Genomic DNA, 15,138 nt, shown 5'->3' with positions numbered 1-15,138 from the left:
TACAATAATCCACACTTTTAATCCAGGTTACAATAATCCACACTTTTAATCCAGGTTACAATAATCCACACTTTTAATCCAGGTTACAATAACCCACACTTTTAATCCAGGTTACAATAATCCACACTTTTAATCCAGGTTACACTCTTCCCTCAAGGACACATTTTACAAAGTAGCTACATACTGTGCAGGTATAAAGATACATTTCTATATATTTTTGTGTACATTTATTTTTTTAAGCTATTTGACTAACTTTTATTTTTTTATTATTCAATCTTTTACTAACAGAATAGTAAAATGCAACCTGTTTTTTGTGTGAATTGCTATGTCAGTCAAATGTTCAATTTTGGAATAAAGGGGTGGAAATTAAAATTTTTTTTTTTTTTGCCGATTCATCGATTAATCGAAAAAATAATCGCCCGATGAATCGATTATTGAAATAATCGTTAGTTGCAGCCCTAGTCGGCATACTGTTTGTTTATGTATGTGAATGTTTTTTTTAATTACCCTGAAATGACTTTGTTGTGATTTGGCACTATATAAATAAACTGAATTGAAATGTTGACAGAAGAGCATCACCCTGCTTTTACACATTATTTTTTTCATTCATTCAACCATTTTTAAACAGATAGTCACATTGAGACCTTATTTGTGTTTTGTGCACACACACATATATATATATATATATATATATATTGGTTTTTTTATTTTTTTTTGCAGAGGAGAAAGAAGCAGAAGTCAAGAAAAGCAAGCTGTATCAACCTGCCTCAAAGTTTGTCCCCGTACCTCAAAATGTTCCACCAACATTGTCTGCTGAGAGCAAAAAGTCTGTAAGTTTGTGCAGTTTCATATTTACCTCATCATGCAGGAATATAAAACAATCATATTTTTACTAAGGGTGTTGAAGTATGGCTGATGTAAAATAGACACCAGCTTCCCAGAACGAAGAAGTACGGTAGGTAAAAAAAAATGGATGGATTGATAAGGTAGCAGGTCATTCAGTAAGAAATTATTTATTAACTGGTTCACAATGAATATAAAAAATAAAGCTCATAGTGCATTGTCTCATTCGTCCTGTTTTAGTAAAGTAAAATTCACTCAGTGTTAGTAAAATTGTACCATCGGTTCTAGCAGCTGTTTGTTTCTCGTTTGATGAACAGGCATTAAAAAAAAAGACAGAGGAAAAGAAGAAAAGCAATCTTGAACTCTTCAAAGAGGAGCTCAAGCTGTAAGTTAGTTTGCAGATTTGTTTGATTTCATGATTCTGTTTTGATCTCGTCTTTTTTTTTTCACCACATGTGCTGGTGTTCTGTGTGTGGTGAAAATGCAGAATGCAAGAAGAGCGCGAGGAGAGGTATAAAAGGAAGAAAACCGATCCTGATGGAAAAAGCGAAGGAGGACTTGATTATCATGACCTTTCTCCACTGGAACAACCATGTAGGAGCCCAACCGAACGATCCACGCTTGATTAAATTAAGTCACTAAGTTCAAATTTACACTAACCTCAATCGTGTTTTGTCCCACAGCTTTGTATGACGACACAAAGTGGAAAAGTTCCACTAACCTTTCCATTAAGTGCCTTAGTCAAAAGGTAAATGAGCTCTTTTTAATTTGTCTTTCTCAGGGAGAGGCATTTCTCCCATTTTTATTTAGATTGTTGTGCACGTCAAAAGGTGGACGTATTATGATATAGTCTTCGTACACATGAGTGTAATGCACTTTTCATTACCTCAGCTCCAAGGTCACAAATCAAGGTCAAAGTTTAAACAAGGTCTTTGCATGTCCAGGCCACAAACTTAAAACGTATATGCTTCTTTACTAAACAGTGTTGCACTTTTCATCCCCCTAGTTCTAAGGCCAAGGTCAAAAGTTATACAAGGTCTTTGCATGTCCAGGTCATTGCTGTTGATTGGCGTATAATGTGACACGTGCGGTACTCTTGTTCCAGATGAATGAAGAGATGCTCTGCAGAGAGTTTTGTAAATACGGCCCCCTGGCCAGTGTTAAGATCATGTGGCCCCGATCAGAGGAGGAGCGCAGCAGAATTTCAAACAGAGCCTTCGTGGCCTTTATGACGCGAAAAGATGCTGAGACTGCCATGAAAGCTCTTGAGGGTAAACTTTTGGAAATATTCTAAATGACCTGAAACACCATCACTCCTCTGTTGTAACTCCATGTTTGACTTCCTTATTGAGAGTAACTGCAGGAATATGTTTGGCGTTACAGGTAAAGTGATTATGGGCCTTGAAATGAAACTGGGATGGGGCAAACCAGCCCGCATTCCATCTCAGCCCCTGTACACACCAGTTAGGCTGAGAGTGGCACCTCCGCCCCCATCAGGCCTGCCTTTCAATGCTCAGCCGAGGGATCGCTTGCGCAACACTTTCACAAAGTCCACGACCATGTCTAAAGCAGAGCTCGAGAAGGTAAAGTCAGTCTCCTAATAACGGGTGTCATACTGATTTGTGGATAGTGCTAAAGTACAAGAGTCAAAACAACTAGAAATGGCCTTGTGAAATAAAACTATTATGTACTGCCACTATTTAAAAAAAAACATTTTCACATTTATATTAAACCCCACTAATTTCAAAATTTAATGAACATCTAATCCAAAATCTAGTTTCCTGTAAGACAAGATTTAACACCAAATTTTGTAAATACATTGAATTACTAAATACTAAATGAGATAAATTGAATTACTTAACCCTCAGAAGGTCTTTAAACTTCATATTACTGTTCCTTAGGGGGAAAATTACCACCTTTTATAACTGCTTAAAATAGAAATGTATAATGTTTTTTCCACAATAAACTTTTCAATCTTTTAGTGCTTTCTCAGCCTGAAATAATATATCTAATTTAAAATAATTTAACTCTTTTAGGGCCTTTAGTTCTAAAATAACTCAATATTTCATTTCTTAAATTAGACTATATAGTAATTTTATGAAGGAACAAAAAACAGCATTTTTCCCCGTTAAAATGACACTCAAACAGATTTTTTATTTTTTGTTTAAATTCCAGTTCAGAGTTTTGTGAAGACCCCCAGCCCACGGGATCTTCCATATCAGGCAGCCAAAAATGGGGCCTTGCTTTTGGTTAAACTTGCTTGTGGGGCTTAGTGGTTTGATGTACAAGTTTTTGTTGTTTAAGTTTTATTCTACAACACTACACATGCACGAAGCCAGTTTCTATATTTTATTTATTATTCGCTTTTACTGAACCAGATATACAAGCAAGCTGCTGGAGCGTTCTTTGAAGCGTTTTTTTTTCACCTGCATGCATGTGAAACTGCTTTTTTATACTAAATGTTTTCTTGTGCACACTGCAAGTGTGTTTTTGCCTTTACATCCAAACTACAGCAATTTTGTTGGACAAAATAAGAAACAAAACTAGACCAGTAATGTCCAGTTGGAAAAGACGGACCTTTTCTGGTGTAAGTTAAAAGTTCGTCCTGATAAATTTTTACAGAGGCTCTCAAACGTAAAACCTTAACAGCACTGAATGAGCTCATCTAAGAATTAAAAGTAGATATAGAGGTTAAAAACAGTGCTGAAAGGAGTGCATTATTTTATAATATGATAAATATGGGATCCAAAATTTATAATTGCATTTATAATGGGATTTCCCTGTGGTCGATTTTTGCCCCTCAGGAACTCTAGAGGGCAGTAATGTTACTGTGAGGTTGTGGGAGTGCCTGAAACTATTCCAACAAATTAAAAAATTCTAGATGGATTTTTAGGCTGTGTTACATAAAAATGACGGTCTCCCCCACCTCCTCCAGGAAAGAAGCAGGATGAAAGAAAAACTTTGACAAAAATAGATGTGTGACAGATTTATTTTATTTTCCCCTCCTACGACCTTCTGATGGTTATTGATGCATGCCTACTCCAAATGTTACAAGATGCAGGTTTTTGGAATCAAGCAAGTATTAAAAAAATGCTGTGTATTTTGATACAATCGTGCAATGTTTAGCCTTTTAAATGATAAATTAGCTCATGTTATGTAGATGTTTTTAAAAAATATATATTTACTGGAACACTGTCACCTACCCCAGTTCATGAATGACTACGAATGCGATCGTTGTTTTCTATGCTGTATTTATCCTGCAGTGTTTCATCTGTACAAGTACTCACGTTTTATTAATTTCCACTATTTGATTTGACTTCACAAACAGACTCTGAACGATGCCGTAGTCAAAGTGGTTATCCCAACCGAAAGGTACACACACTCTTCCTACAACGACTGAGCAGCTGTCTTAACACAAGTGTCATAGGACAGAGGCTGACGTGCACTGATCTTGTATCTATGCATAGCCTTTAGCAACCAGGTTTAGGAGCTAATAATGTCCTTGACATGTACACAAGGTAGACAAATCCAGATCTTTGGGGTGTTGCGACATGTGCAGAAATCGGAGGTTAGTGAAGATTTTAAAATGCCTTTAAGTGCTGAGTTGATCTCCTGCATAATATCCAGGCATGTTAAAGTCAGAAGTGTATAGTTTTTGTGAATGACTGTTAAAGACACTTATACAAATGTTTTTGAGTGCTGGGTTTCCCATAGGTTGGTTGAGACACTGCAGACCGATACAGCTAGAAGGCAGATAGCTGTATACTTTAACCCAAGTCAGATCAGCAGTCTGCATCAGTTTTTTAAGGCTCAGAAAAATGATTCATTTCAATGGGGTGGTTCACCCAGGAATACCAAAATATACAAACTTAACACATGGATGTAGGATGTTTGCAGTATTCCACACTGGACTGCTATGATCTCTGGCATCTTAATGTAGTCAGTAGTCCTGAAACTGAATGCTTTGACACAGTCAGCCAACAATCTGTATGGGTCAGTGGTTCAGAAGAGGTCCTATTGATATTTTACTGTAACTGACAGAGATGAGTGTTCACTGAGAGTTAGGACTTAAAACCCTGTCTGATACCGTCTCTCCTCCCGCAGACGTCTGCTGGTCCTTATTCACAGGATGGTAGAGTTTGTGGTGCGTGAAGGTCCTTTGTTTGAAGCCATGATAATGAAGAGAGAGAGCAACAATCCCTATTTCAAGTAGGTGTCCTTTATATGACCAGTATTGGTCTTGGGGTTAATAAGAGAATTAGTATTGGTACATACTTTATTTTTCATCTTCTTAGGTTCCTTTTTGACTGTAAAAGACAAGATCATGTGTACTATCGCTGGAGACTCTTCTCTATCCTTCAGGTAAGTTGTGAAATCTGCCACAACACAATCTTTTGATATTTTAAGTCTCATTTTAGCAGAAAGAACCCGTTCATGCAGTCACCTGGTCTTCATCTGTCCCACAGGGAGACACCCCAACTGAATGGAGGACGACATATTTTCGTATGTTTAAAGGAGGCTCACTATGGATACCACCCGTTCTAAACCAATACTTTGGGAGAACAGAGATAGAGGAATCAACTATCTCTGAGGAGGAGGTGAAAAAAGGGCAGCTGAGATCTGAGTAAGTCTGCCTGGCCGAAACTGTGACCATTTTGTTTATAGCTTCGTTTTTATTTTGGTATAGTGTCTGTATGTTCATAAACTTTCTGATGTCCCACCCATAACTTCCGAAAGACTGCGACTTTAATTGCTCATGCATCATCACTAGACGGAGTGCCATGCATACATTTCATCACCCCAGCTCTCAAGTCAAGCTCACATATCAAAGTCATGTTATACAAGGTCTTTGCTTGACCCACACATAACGGCTCATAATAATTGATCAAAACTTGATGCACACGTGTACCACCACTAGGCAGTATGTCGCATAATCTTTTCATCACCACAACTAAGGTCACAAATCAAGAAAAATGTTATACAAGGTATTTGCTTGTCCTGGCCTTTGCTGTAGATTGCTGTATAAAAGTTTGTCGATGGGCATATAATGTGCCGAATGCAGTACTTTCTTGTTTACTGCCTGGTATTGTTTTGTATACCTCTCTCAGCCACAGAAAGAAACTGGAGACACTTCTAGAGGAGCTGACCCCAAGCAAAGACCGCATCGCCAGTGCCATGATGTTCTGTCTGGACCGAGCAGATGCTGCAGAAGAAGTAGTGGAACACATTGCTAACTCTTTTTCGTCGCTTCAAACATCTTTTCAGATGAAGGCCAGTTTGATTGTTCTTGTCTCAGTGTAAACACATTTAAGGTTGGTTCAAAGTTAACAAGACATTAAGAGATTGGATCTTGCTGATGTGTTTGTGAGACATTCTTTTTGCTTGGGCATTTTATTTTCAAAGATAAATTGTGGGGGAGAAGTCCTGATAAGCCCCTCCCACTGGAGCACACATGACTCACAAACAACAGAGACAGCACGGTTGGCAGAGTGCATGTTTATTTTCAGTTGATGATGGAGTTAGAGGAAAATCTGGTGTTTTTGTTAACGGAGAAAAGCACTATTTTTAAAAATCGTCTCAAAGAGACCAAAAACATCACTTGTCATCACTTAGCGAGTCAGTGGACTTCCACAACAAAACTCTGAGTGATCTTCTGGACTTACATGCTCCTGTTAGTACTAGATCTGTCAGCTTTACATGTTCTACTTCCTGGTACATATAAGAGATGAGACACTTGAAAGTGGCTGGACGCACCCTTGAGCGACGATATATAAGCTCTGGATTTACTGTCCACAAGCAGGCCTAGTGGGAGCATCAAAAGATCTATGCGAAGGCCCTCCATGAAATGCGTTCCAGCCACTACTCTGCCATCATTAACAGCAGCCCTGGGAACTCCAAACAACTTTTTTTTTTTCACAGTAAACCATCTCATTCAACCCTATACCTCCTCACTTACAGAAATGACTGAAGAACACTACAAAAACTTACCATAATTGACTTTTTCCACACCAAAGTCCACATCATCCAGTCTGCCCTGACAAACTTGGTAATCTTACCTGCACCATTTTACAAATCCCAGGATCAAAACCCTCAACCTCTTCAATGCTTTACATCAGTCTCCCAGCAAGAAGTCACAGCTATTACCAAAGGAATGAAATCCTCCACTTGTGTCCTCGATCCTTTGCCTACTGCGCTGCTGAAAAGAAACATCTCTTTAATCAGTCCTTTGAACACATCTGTGATAAACCTTTCCCTCCAGACTGGTTTTGTTCCATCTACCTTGAAAACTGCTATCATCAAACGCCACTTAAAAAAACAGCCTTAGATGTAGCTCAACCTTCCATTTCCGTCCAAAGTTCTGGAAACAATTGTGACAGCCCATCTGCATGACCACCTCGCTGCTAATAATGTATGAGGTATTCCAGTCAGGCTTTCATTCAGTTCACAGCGTGGAAACAGCTCTGGTCAGGGTCACAAATGATTAGGGCAGGGTAGGGCTAGGCGATATGGACCAAAATTATCTCGATATTTTAAGATAAATCGCAATATACGATATATATCTCAATATATTTGTCTTTCCATAAAGTAATAACCAAAAATATATTTCTGAGTCAAAGCTTTTGTCCCAGTTGTCACACAGGAACATTTATTAACAACAGATGTAACTGTACAAAGTAAATGTCTAAAAAATAAACTATTTACATATATTAGTTTGTTTTTTTACACATTTATTTACAGAAAGAGAAGAAGACAGGCGGATTTTCAAGTACAGTATAACACTATCGTTTATATCAGTATAGTCTCATCTTATATCGCAAATGAAATTATCTAGATATTTTTAAATATTAGATATTTTTTTAATATCGCCCAGCCCTAAAAATTATCTTCTGATGGTGGCTAATGCTGGTTCTCCCTCCCTACTGATCCTCTTGGACTTGAGCACAGCTTTTGACACTGTGGATCATGGCATCCTTCTCCATCAGCTACAACACTCTGCAGGATTGACTGAGAGCTCTGGAATGGTTCCGCTCTTACTTCTCTTACTGATCTGAGTATTTCTCCATCAGGGAAGCAAGATCTCGGACTCACAGTCACCTGTGGTGTCCCTCAAGAGTCAGTCTTAGGGTCCATGCCATTTACCCTCTACATCCTCCCCCTCAGATTCACTCATCTATCTCTACTTCTGTGGCCACGACGTTCCCTTTTCTTCTACAGTGATTAATCTTAGTGTAAGATTAGATTCTCATCTTACATTTGAATCTGATATTGCAAGACTTCCTTCTTCCATCTTAAAATCATTTCCAAACTTCGTCCATTACTCTCCTTTTCCGATGCTGAAAACTAGTTCATGCCTTCATATCCTCAAGACTGGATCACTTTGTCACACTTTTTTAAATGAAATTCCATCCAAGCACATTCAACAACTTTAATATGTACAGAACAGTGCAGCCAGGATTCTGGTGAAGCAAAGGAAACATGACCACATTAATTCAACCTTTATTTATACAAGTTAGTCTCATTGAGCCTCGAGGACTCATTTACAAGAGAAACCTGTTTTTAATAGAGTGATGACAACAATGACAACAGTAGACAATCATAAAAGAAAGCATATAAATTGAAAAAAATGATGTTAAAAAACTAAACAAAAACGGCTAGATTATAAAGCAATATAAAATACTAAAAACAGGAACATGTTTGTATTGGTTTTTGAACTTAACAGATGTTTGAAGCCACTTAGAGAGGTCAAGGTCGAGAGCTTCAGATCTTTTTGCAAGATATTCCAGGAAACAGGAGCGGAGTAGGAGAAGGCTCTTTTGCCTAGTTCAGTCCTCACTGAGGGAACACTGCAGGTAATAATGTCCTGAGAGCGCACGCTGTAGCTGCACTCACGCAGAGACATGTAGGAGGAGATGTATGAAGGCAGCAGACCAAGAAGTGATTTAAAGATGAAAATGTACCAGTGGGATAGTCTGTGTGAAGTTAATGATGTCCAGTTAACCAGTGAATACAGGGTGCAGTGATGGGTACAGTAGTTACAGCCAGTTATGAATCTTAGTGCACCATGATAGACAGCATCATCCAACATCTGCAGGGTGCTTGTAGGAGCGTTCCTGTAAATAATGTCACCGTAATCAATGGAGGGAAGGAAAGTCACAGTTACAAGGTGTTTTCTTGCATTCAGAGTTAAACAGGATCTATTTCTGTAAAAGAAACCCAGTTTTATTTTCAGTTTCTTTACCCCACATCACCCCAATCCCAATTCCTCCACTGGCTTCCCATCTCACCCTGTACTGAATACAAGGTTTCTCACCTACCAATCTATCCACGGCAATGCTCCATACTGTCGTAAATTCTTGCTCACTGCTCAGACATCAACACGATCCCTTCGCTCCACAAATTCCTACCGGCTTCACCCTCCTCGTACAAAACTGCACACCATGGGCGAAGGGGCCTTTTGCTTTGCTGCACCTCGTCTGTGGAACACCCTCCCCGATTATCTAAGGATACCCTACCTTACCTTTTTAGTTTATGCTCTTATCTCTAGCGGTTTCATATTGTAGCACTTCGAGATTGAAAAATGTAAAGTGCAGTACAAATACAATAAATTATTATTATTATTAACATTTCTTCTGACAGACTATGCAGGAACATGTCCCCACGCTGTCCAGCTGGGACGTACTCCCTCCTTGTCAGCATGCCACAGACAGCCGCCTGTCTCCATGCTCGCTATGCACAAAAATTGTGGAATCCACGTTAGTTTTTTTTTTTTACTTATCTTTAAATGTTTTATTTGACTATCTTTGTAAGTTTTACGGGAAAGATGGACATATTTTCTAACAGCCTAGGCCAGATGCTCATTAGAGCAGCGTTTGACATGCCAACAAATTTCTGACCACACAATACTTGGGGCATACTCTGCGAAACAATACTCATGACAGGGAGTAGTCATGCTCTGCTGCGAGAAGGGAAAAAGAAAAGGCAGTTTTTGTCGTGCAGCCACATCAGCGAGACACAATTTCAGCGCTTCTGACAAAGAATAGACTAAATCTGAAGTGTGTTAAGTTAATAATAATAATAATAATACTTTATTTATAAAGCCCTTTAAAACAACCACAGCTGCCACAAAGTGCTGTACATATAAAATCAAGAACATTTAAACACATAAAAACAGTTGTTAAAACATTAAGATCAATAAAATAATAAAAACAGTGCAGATCAAATTCAGTGTGTGCTAAAAGCCAGGGAGTAAAAATGTGTTTTTAAAAGAGTTTTAAAACTGGACAGTGAAGGAGCTCGTCTGATGGGAAGAGGTAGATCGTTCCACAGTCTTGGAGCAGCAACAGAAAAAGCTCTGTCCCCTCTGAGCCTCCGCTTAGACCTCGGCACCTCCAGGAGCAGCTGATCAGCTGATCTGAGGCACCGAGCAGGAGAGTATGGGTGAAGCAGCTCAGAGAGGTAGGATGGAGCAAGACCATTTAAACTTTAACATACTTATTCATGCTCAATAATCCAGGCAGAAAAATCCAGCCAAGTTAAGTCGGTTCCTCTGGACCTATGTTAGTTAACTAACCCACGTTTGTCATTGATTTCACAGGTTTCTAGATTGTACCTTGTGTCAGATGTCTTGTACAATTCAAGTGCCAAAGTAGCCGGAGCATCATATTATCGTAAATTGTGAGACTTTTTTAAAATTTATTATTCTTTTTTTTTTTTTTACAATAAGTTGATTTTTGTTTCTATTTTAATCTTGATATGTTTTGTCTTTTCAGTTTTGAAGTAAAGTTGCCACAGATATTTGATTGTCTTAATGCAACTCACAAAAACATACAAGCCAGGCTGCAGGCCGAACAATTTAAGGTAATTTGTTTCTCTTTCAAAAGGACATTTACTCCAAACTGGGGAAGAAACTATAATTATGAAACAATCCCTTATTCTGTCTCCACAGCAAAAGATCACAAATTGTTTCCGAGCGTGGGACGACTGGGCCATATATCCAGACTTTTATCTAATCCAACTTCAAAATATCTTTCTGGGCATCGCCAAACTGGATGAGGTCAAACAAGAGGTGAGCTTATCTTCTCAGGACAGACAGTACCGACACTTTATGGTCTCGTTTTAACAGCTGGGGGATGGTGAACGTTTGTGCATTTGTTCTTGTAGGAAGCATCGTGTGAGCTTGATGGCGTGCCACTGGCCAGCTCACTCATAGATGGATTACCTTTAGATGGATCTACCGTGGATGACATAGATGGCTGCCCCATGGGCGTGGACTCCCTGGATGGAGTTCCTGTTGATGACATTGATGGAGTACCCCGTGAGTCCACCATGTAGAGAGGAACATTGAGTAGCTGTCTGACTTGTGGTTTTAGCTTTCTGCCTGTGTTGGTGCTGACCATAGAGTCATATAGTCCCACTCTAATGTGCACGGTTCATCCCACCCATTGTTTACATTTGTGACATTGTGGAGAAGCTAAGACGGCGTCTAAAACGAGCTACTGCTCAAAACAACTCTTTAACAGCAAGCCCAACTGGATCTGTGTCCCAAATAATTTTTACAGTAATTTCATATAATTCATAATTAGTGGTAAGTTATACAACAATCATGTAAAACAGCTCAGTGTTACAGAAGTAAAATATATTAGGTCTAACTAATGGTGGTCTAAACTAGACCTGAAGTCAGTCAGTAATTAATGACTGACTTCCAATCTCAAGACTTTTTAGCTGCAGCTAATTTCAGTGATCAGTTAATAATCTATACTCAGGATTAAAAAGTACATTTTCAGAGCAGATAATGAATTGTTACCAGAGACAGCAGCAGCTTGGACTCTTTAATCATTTGTACTAAATTCTATTTATTATTTATTAATATTTATTTAACCAGGCAAATCCCATTGAGATCACAGATCTCTTTTGCAAGGGAGGCCTGGGCCTGAAGGCAGACTAACATGCATGCTTTTGATCTGTGGGAGGAAACAGGAGAACCTAGAGAAAACTCACGCAAGCACGAGAAGAACATGCAAATTCCACACAGAAAGACCCCAGGTCCAACCAGGGATTGAACCCAGGACCTTCTTGCTGTGAGGCAACAGTGCTAACCACTGAGCTGTCGTGCTGCCAGCGTGATTCAGCCTGTAGTACAGCACAGCAATATCTGCCACAGAAGCTACAATCTGCGAGCCAACTCAATAATCAACAGCTGTTACATCGGCTTTATAGGCTTCTTTTAAACTTATATGATTGGCTTCAGTTCTGATCGGATCACATTAACATGGAGGTAAATAAGATCAAATCTGCTGACTTGTGAAAGGAGACACATTTTCTCTTTTCTCTTGAGTGGCACACATCCATATCACACACAGCTTTGACATTGTTACAGTTTTATATACATTCTAATATATTATTACCTGTACATATATTTATTATTTTTGTACATTTTTTATGTAGTCAGCCCTACTCAGGGCTATTTAGTCAAATGAAATAGTCCGGGTTTCGGCACCAATTTGTCAGCCGTCCGACCACGGCGCCCTTCCGGTTCTTTTTGTTCTCAGGTGGACAAGAAACTCACATGAACTCAAGAGAGGAAAATTATATTTACCATTTAATGTCGATAAGACAGGAAAAATTACAAGCTTGGTGCTGAGGCGTCCGCCCGACCAGTCGCAACCCAGAAGCGGAGGCCCCGTGCAACAGAACGCCCCAGCTTATGTTGGCCCTTGGCTCCACCTTAACATCCGGGGCAGGCACAGCCTAGCAGAGCGTACCAGTGACTATGTGTGACCTCACTGGTCTTATCTGTTTCTGATAGTGGATATAGGGTGATGTACAAATCTACGTGTTGGAAGAAAAACTAAAAATGTCTCATCGGGTGTTGACCCTGGGATCGCTCATTGTGAGCAGCTGAGACTGTATGATCTGTTCCGAACCAGGTTACAAGTCAGAGTAGACCAGACTGGGCCTCCAACAAGATTAAACTTCTAACAATATATTTATTATTTTTATACATAGTCAGTCCTACTCAGGGCTATTTAGTCAAAACGCCAAGTGCTGACCTTTTGGTAATGGCCACCATTGCTGCAGTGAATCACAGGGTCACGTGACCAGAGTGTACTCAAGTGGTTTTATAGGAACTCTGGTGCTGATCCAGGTCTGCGTTTTGTTTCTGCAGTGGAAGAGAGCAGTGTTCTCTCTGGAGTGCCTTTATCTAAATGGGAGAAAAGCAGCGATACCAGGACATTTCTTCAAGGTAAGACATGTCAAAATGTCTTATCATCATCAGTCTGGTCCCTGCAGTTTTTCCTCATTATTTTTTATCGCTCAGCCAAAACTGAGTCCAAGTGGGACACGGCAGACAATCAAGATGAAGATAAAGTGAATGTCAGGTAAGAACTGATTGGCTCTGAAGAAACGACTGTGGTCTTTGAATGTGACAGCTCCTATCTCAATGTTTTTTTTTCTGGCACCAGTTGCAACCTGCAAGACGAAGACGAGGGCTCTGAGAGCGACAGCAGTGCCGACTCCTCCATCGCACCAAACTATGACAGTGCAGTTTTTCAGAGCTCACTTAAAAGTTTTCAAATGACTGAGAGCAAAAGGAAAAAGTTGAGAGAACTGGAGGTAACACAAATACAGCAGCTGTGCTCCTCATTTAAGTGACTTAATTACTAATCGGGTATTTTAAATGTAAATATGCTGATTTAAAAAGTGAAACTGACTGATCGTCTCTGATTCAGGTTAAGGTTATGAAGTACCAAGATGAGCTGGAATCTGGCAAAAGGCAGACGAAGTCTGGGATGAGCGTCACGCAACAAGTGACTCATTACAGACACAAACTGCTACAGAAGGTGGTTATTTTTTGTTTTAACGGTGTTCTGCATTATACTTTGTACTGGACAAACAGGCTGAAAAGGAGAAGTTTCATAAAAGCTTTGGGTCAAAACCATTAATGGCTGTTTTAAAATGAGTCCAGCAAAACAGGATATTCATTCAGAGCTACACTTTAATCATGAACACATTGTCAGAATTACTCCATGTACAGGAAGGAGGGTGCAGTTGCATTACTTTTTGAACTCTGACCAGGTGGGATTTAATATTTTACTGTTGACATTACATGTCTCTGTGCATCTGTGCCACATTAATGACATTAAGACATGTTGTGTGAAGCCACCATTTATAAACACTCGTTGAAAGGCGGATGTATTAAGCTATAGTCTCCAGAAGTTCGTAAACTTTCATCACGCCCATAACTTCAGATCCTCTCAAGGGAATGTAATTAAACGTCACACACATTCGTACCACTAGACGGTGTGTCATGTAATCTTTTTATTACCCAGCTCTAGTCAAGGTTGCAAATCAAGGTCAAAGGTTATACATGGTCTTTGCTTGTCCAGGCCATTGCGAGAGATTGCTGTAGTTTGTCGATGGGGGTATAATGTGCTGTATGTGGCAACAGGCATGTTAGCGCTGCATCGTTGTGTTTGTACAGAAGTTTGCGTCACCAGCTGTGCGACAACAGTCTGCTTTTCAGACTCTAAATCCACCCTAAATTTGAACACAAAAACATCAATCTGACTTTAGGGAAATGTGTTTACATTATTTGTTGTAGGAGTTTTTAAAAGACGAAGAAAAGAACGAGAGATCCAAGTCCAAAGACAAGCAGAAAGATGACAAGCGGAAAAAAGAAAGGAGCAAAAAGAAGGACGACGGCGACAAAAGACGAACCAGCGATCCTGGAGACCGGCTTCGAAAATCACGAAGCATCTCTCCTTTAAGGCAAGCACTACAAAACACTTTCTCTGCGTGGTTTTCAATTTGTTACCCGTTAAATCAATTTGTCTTCATTTATTACAGAACAAAGTCTCCTAAAAGGTCTAAACGCTCCAGATCACCATGTCAGGACCAGAAGGTGGACAAATCCAGGTCCCGGTCACCACATCGCTCCCACAAGAAGGCAAAAAGGAGCAAACACTGACTCCAGTCTGGACATCCCAGTGTCCTGACACAGTGGACATCTGAAGACACATTTGTTGTCCTGGTCTCAAACTGTCTGTGAAACATTCAACTCCCTTTTCTATGGTGAAGTTGGAACACTGTAACTACTTGTAAATGTAAATATATAAATATATAAATGTTTTTTTTAAACGTATGTTGCTGCACACGTCTGACACTAAATAAAATCATGGCGATGAATGCGTAGAATAGACAAGATTTTTATTGAGGAAAGTACATCATTTGTTTACAAAAGCAGAAGATTTGCAATATTACACAACAGATTTACAGTCCTATCATGAAATGTGC

The 15,138-nt window shown here is 39.4% G+C and overlaps 1 protein-coding gene across 1 annotated transcript; it reads left to right on the top strand.

Annotated features, from left to right (window-relative positions):
* Positions 1-720: 720 nt before the first annotated feature.
* zgc:163098 (uncharacterized protein LOC100037380 homolog) lies at positions 721-15,028 on the top strand (the record flags this gene model as incomplete). The annotated part of the gene is given in 21 exon segments (XM_037688114.1): positions 721-830; positions 1,161-1,228; positions 1,331-1,437; positions 1,527-1,591; positions 1,949-2,114; positions 2,227-2,426; positions 4,172-4,215; positions 4,948-5,052; positions 5,139-5,205; positions 5,310-5,467; positions 5,952-6,114; positions 10,439-10,518; positions 10,614-10,701; positions 10,790-10,909; positions 11,005-11,158; positions 13,010-13,087; positions 13,163-13,223; positions 13,308-13,458; positions 13,575-13,685; positions 14,447-14,613; positions 14,692-15,028. Coding segments are annotated over 21 exon segments (2,384 nt in total), but the record flags the coding sequence as incomplete, so codon positions are not given.
* Positions 15,029-15,138: the final 110 nt, after the last annotated feature.

Source organism: Nematolebias whitei, chromosome 14 (genome assembly GCF_014905685.2).
Source record: "Nematolebias whitei isolate Nwh7 chromosome 14, NemWhi1, whole genome shotgun sequence".
In the NCBI taxonomy this organism is placed as follows: domain Eukaryota; kingdom Metazoa; phylum Chordata; class Actinopteri; order Cyprinodontiformes; family Rivulidae; genus Nematolebias; species Nematolebias whitei.
The sequence above is the reverse complement of the archived record's forward strand: the minus strand, read 5'-3'. Positions and strand labels throughout refer to the sequence as shown.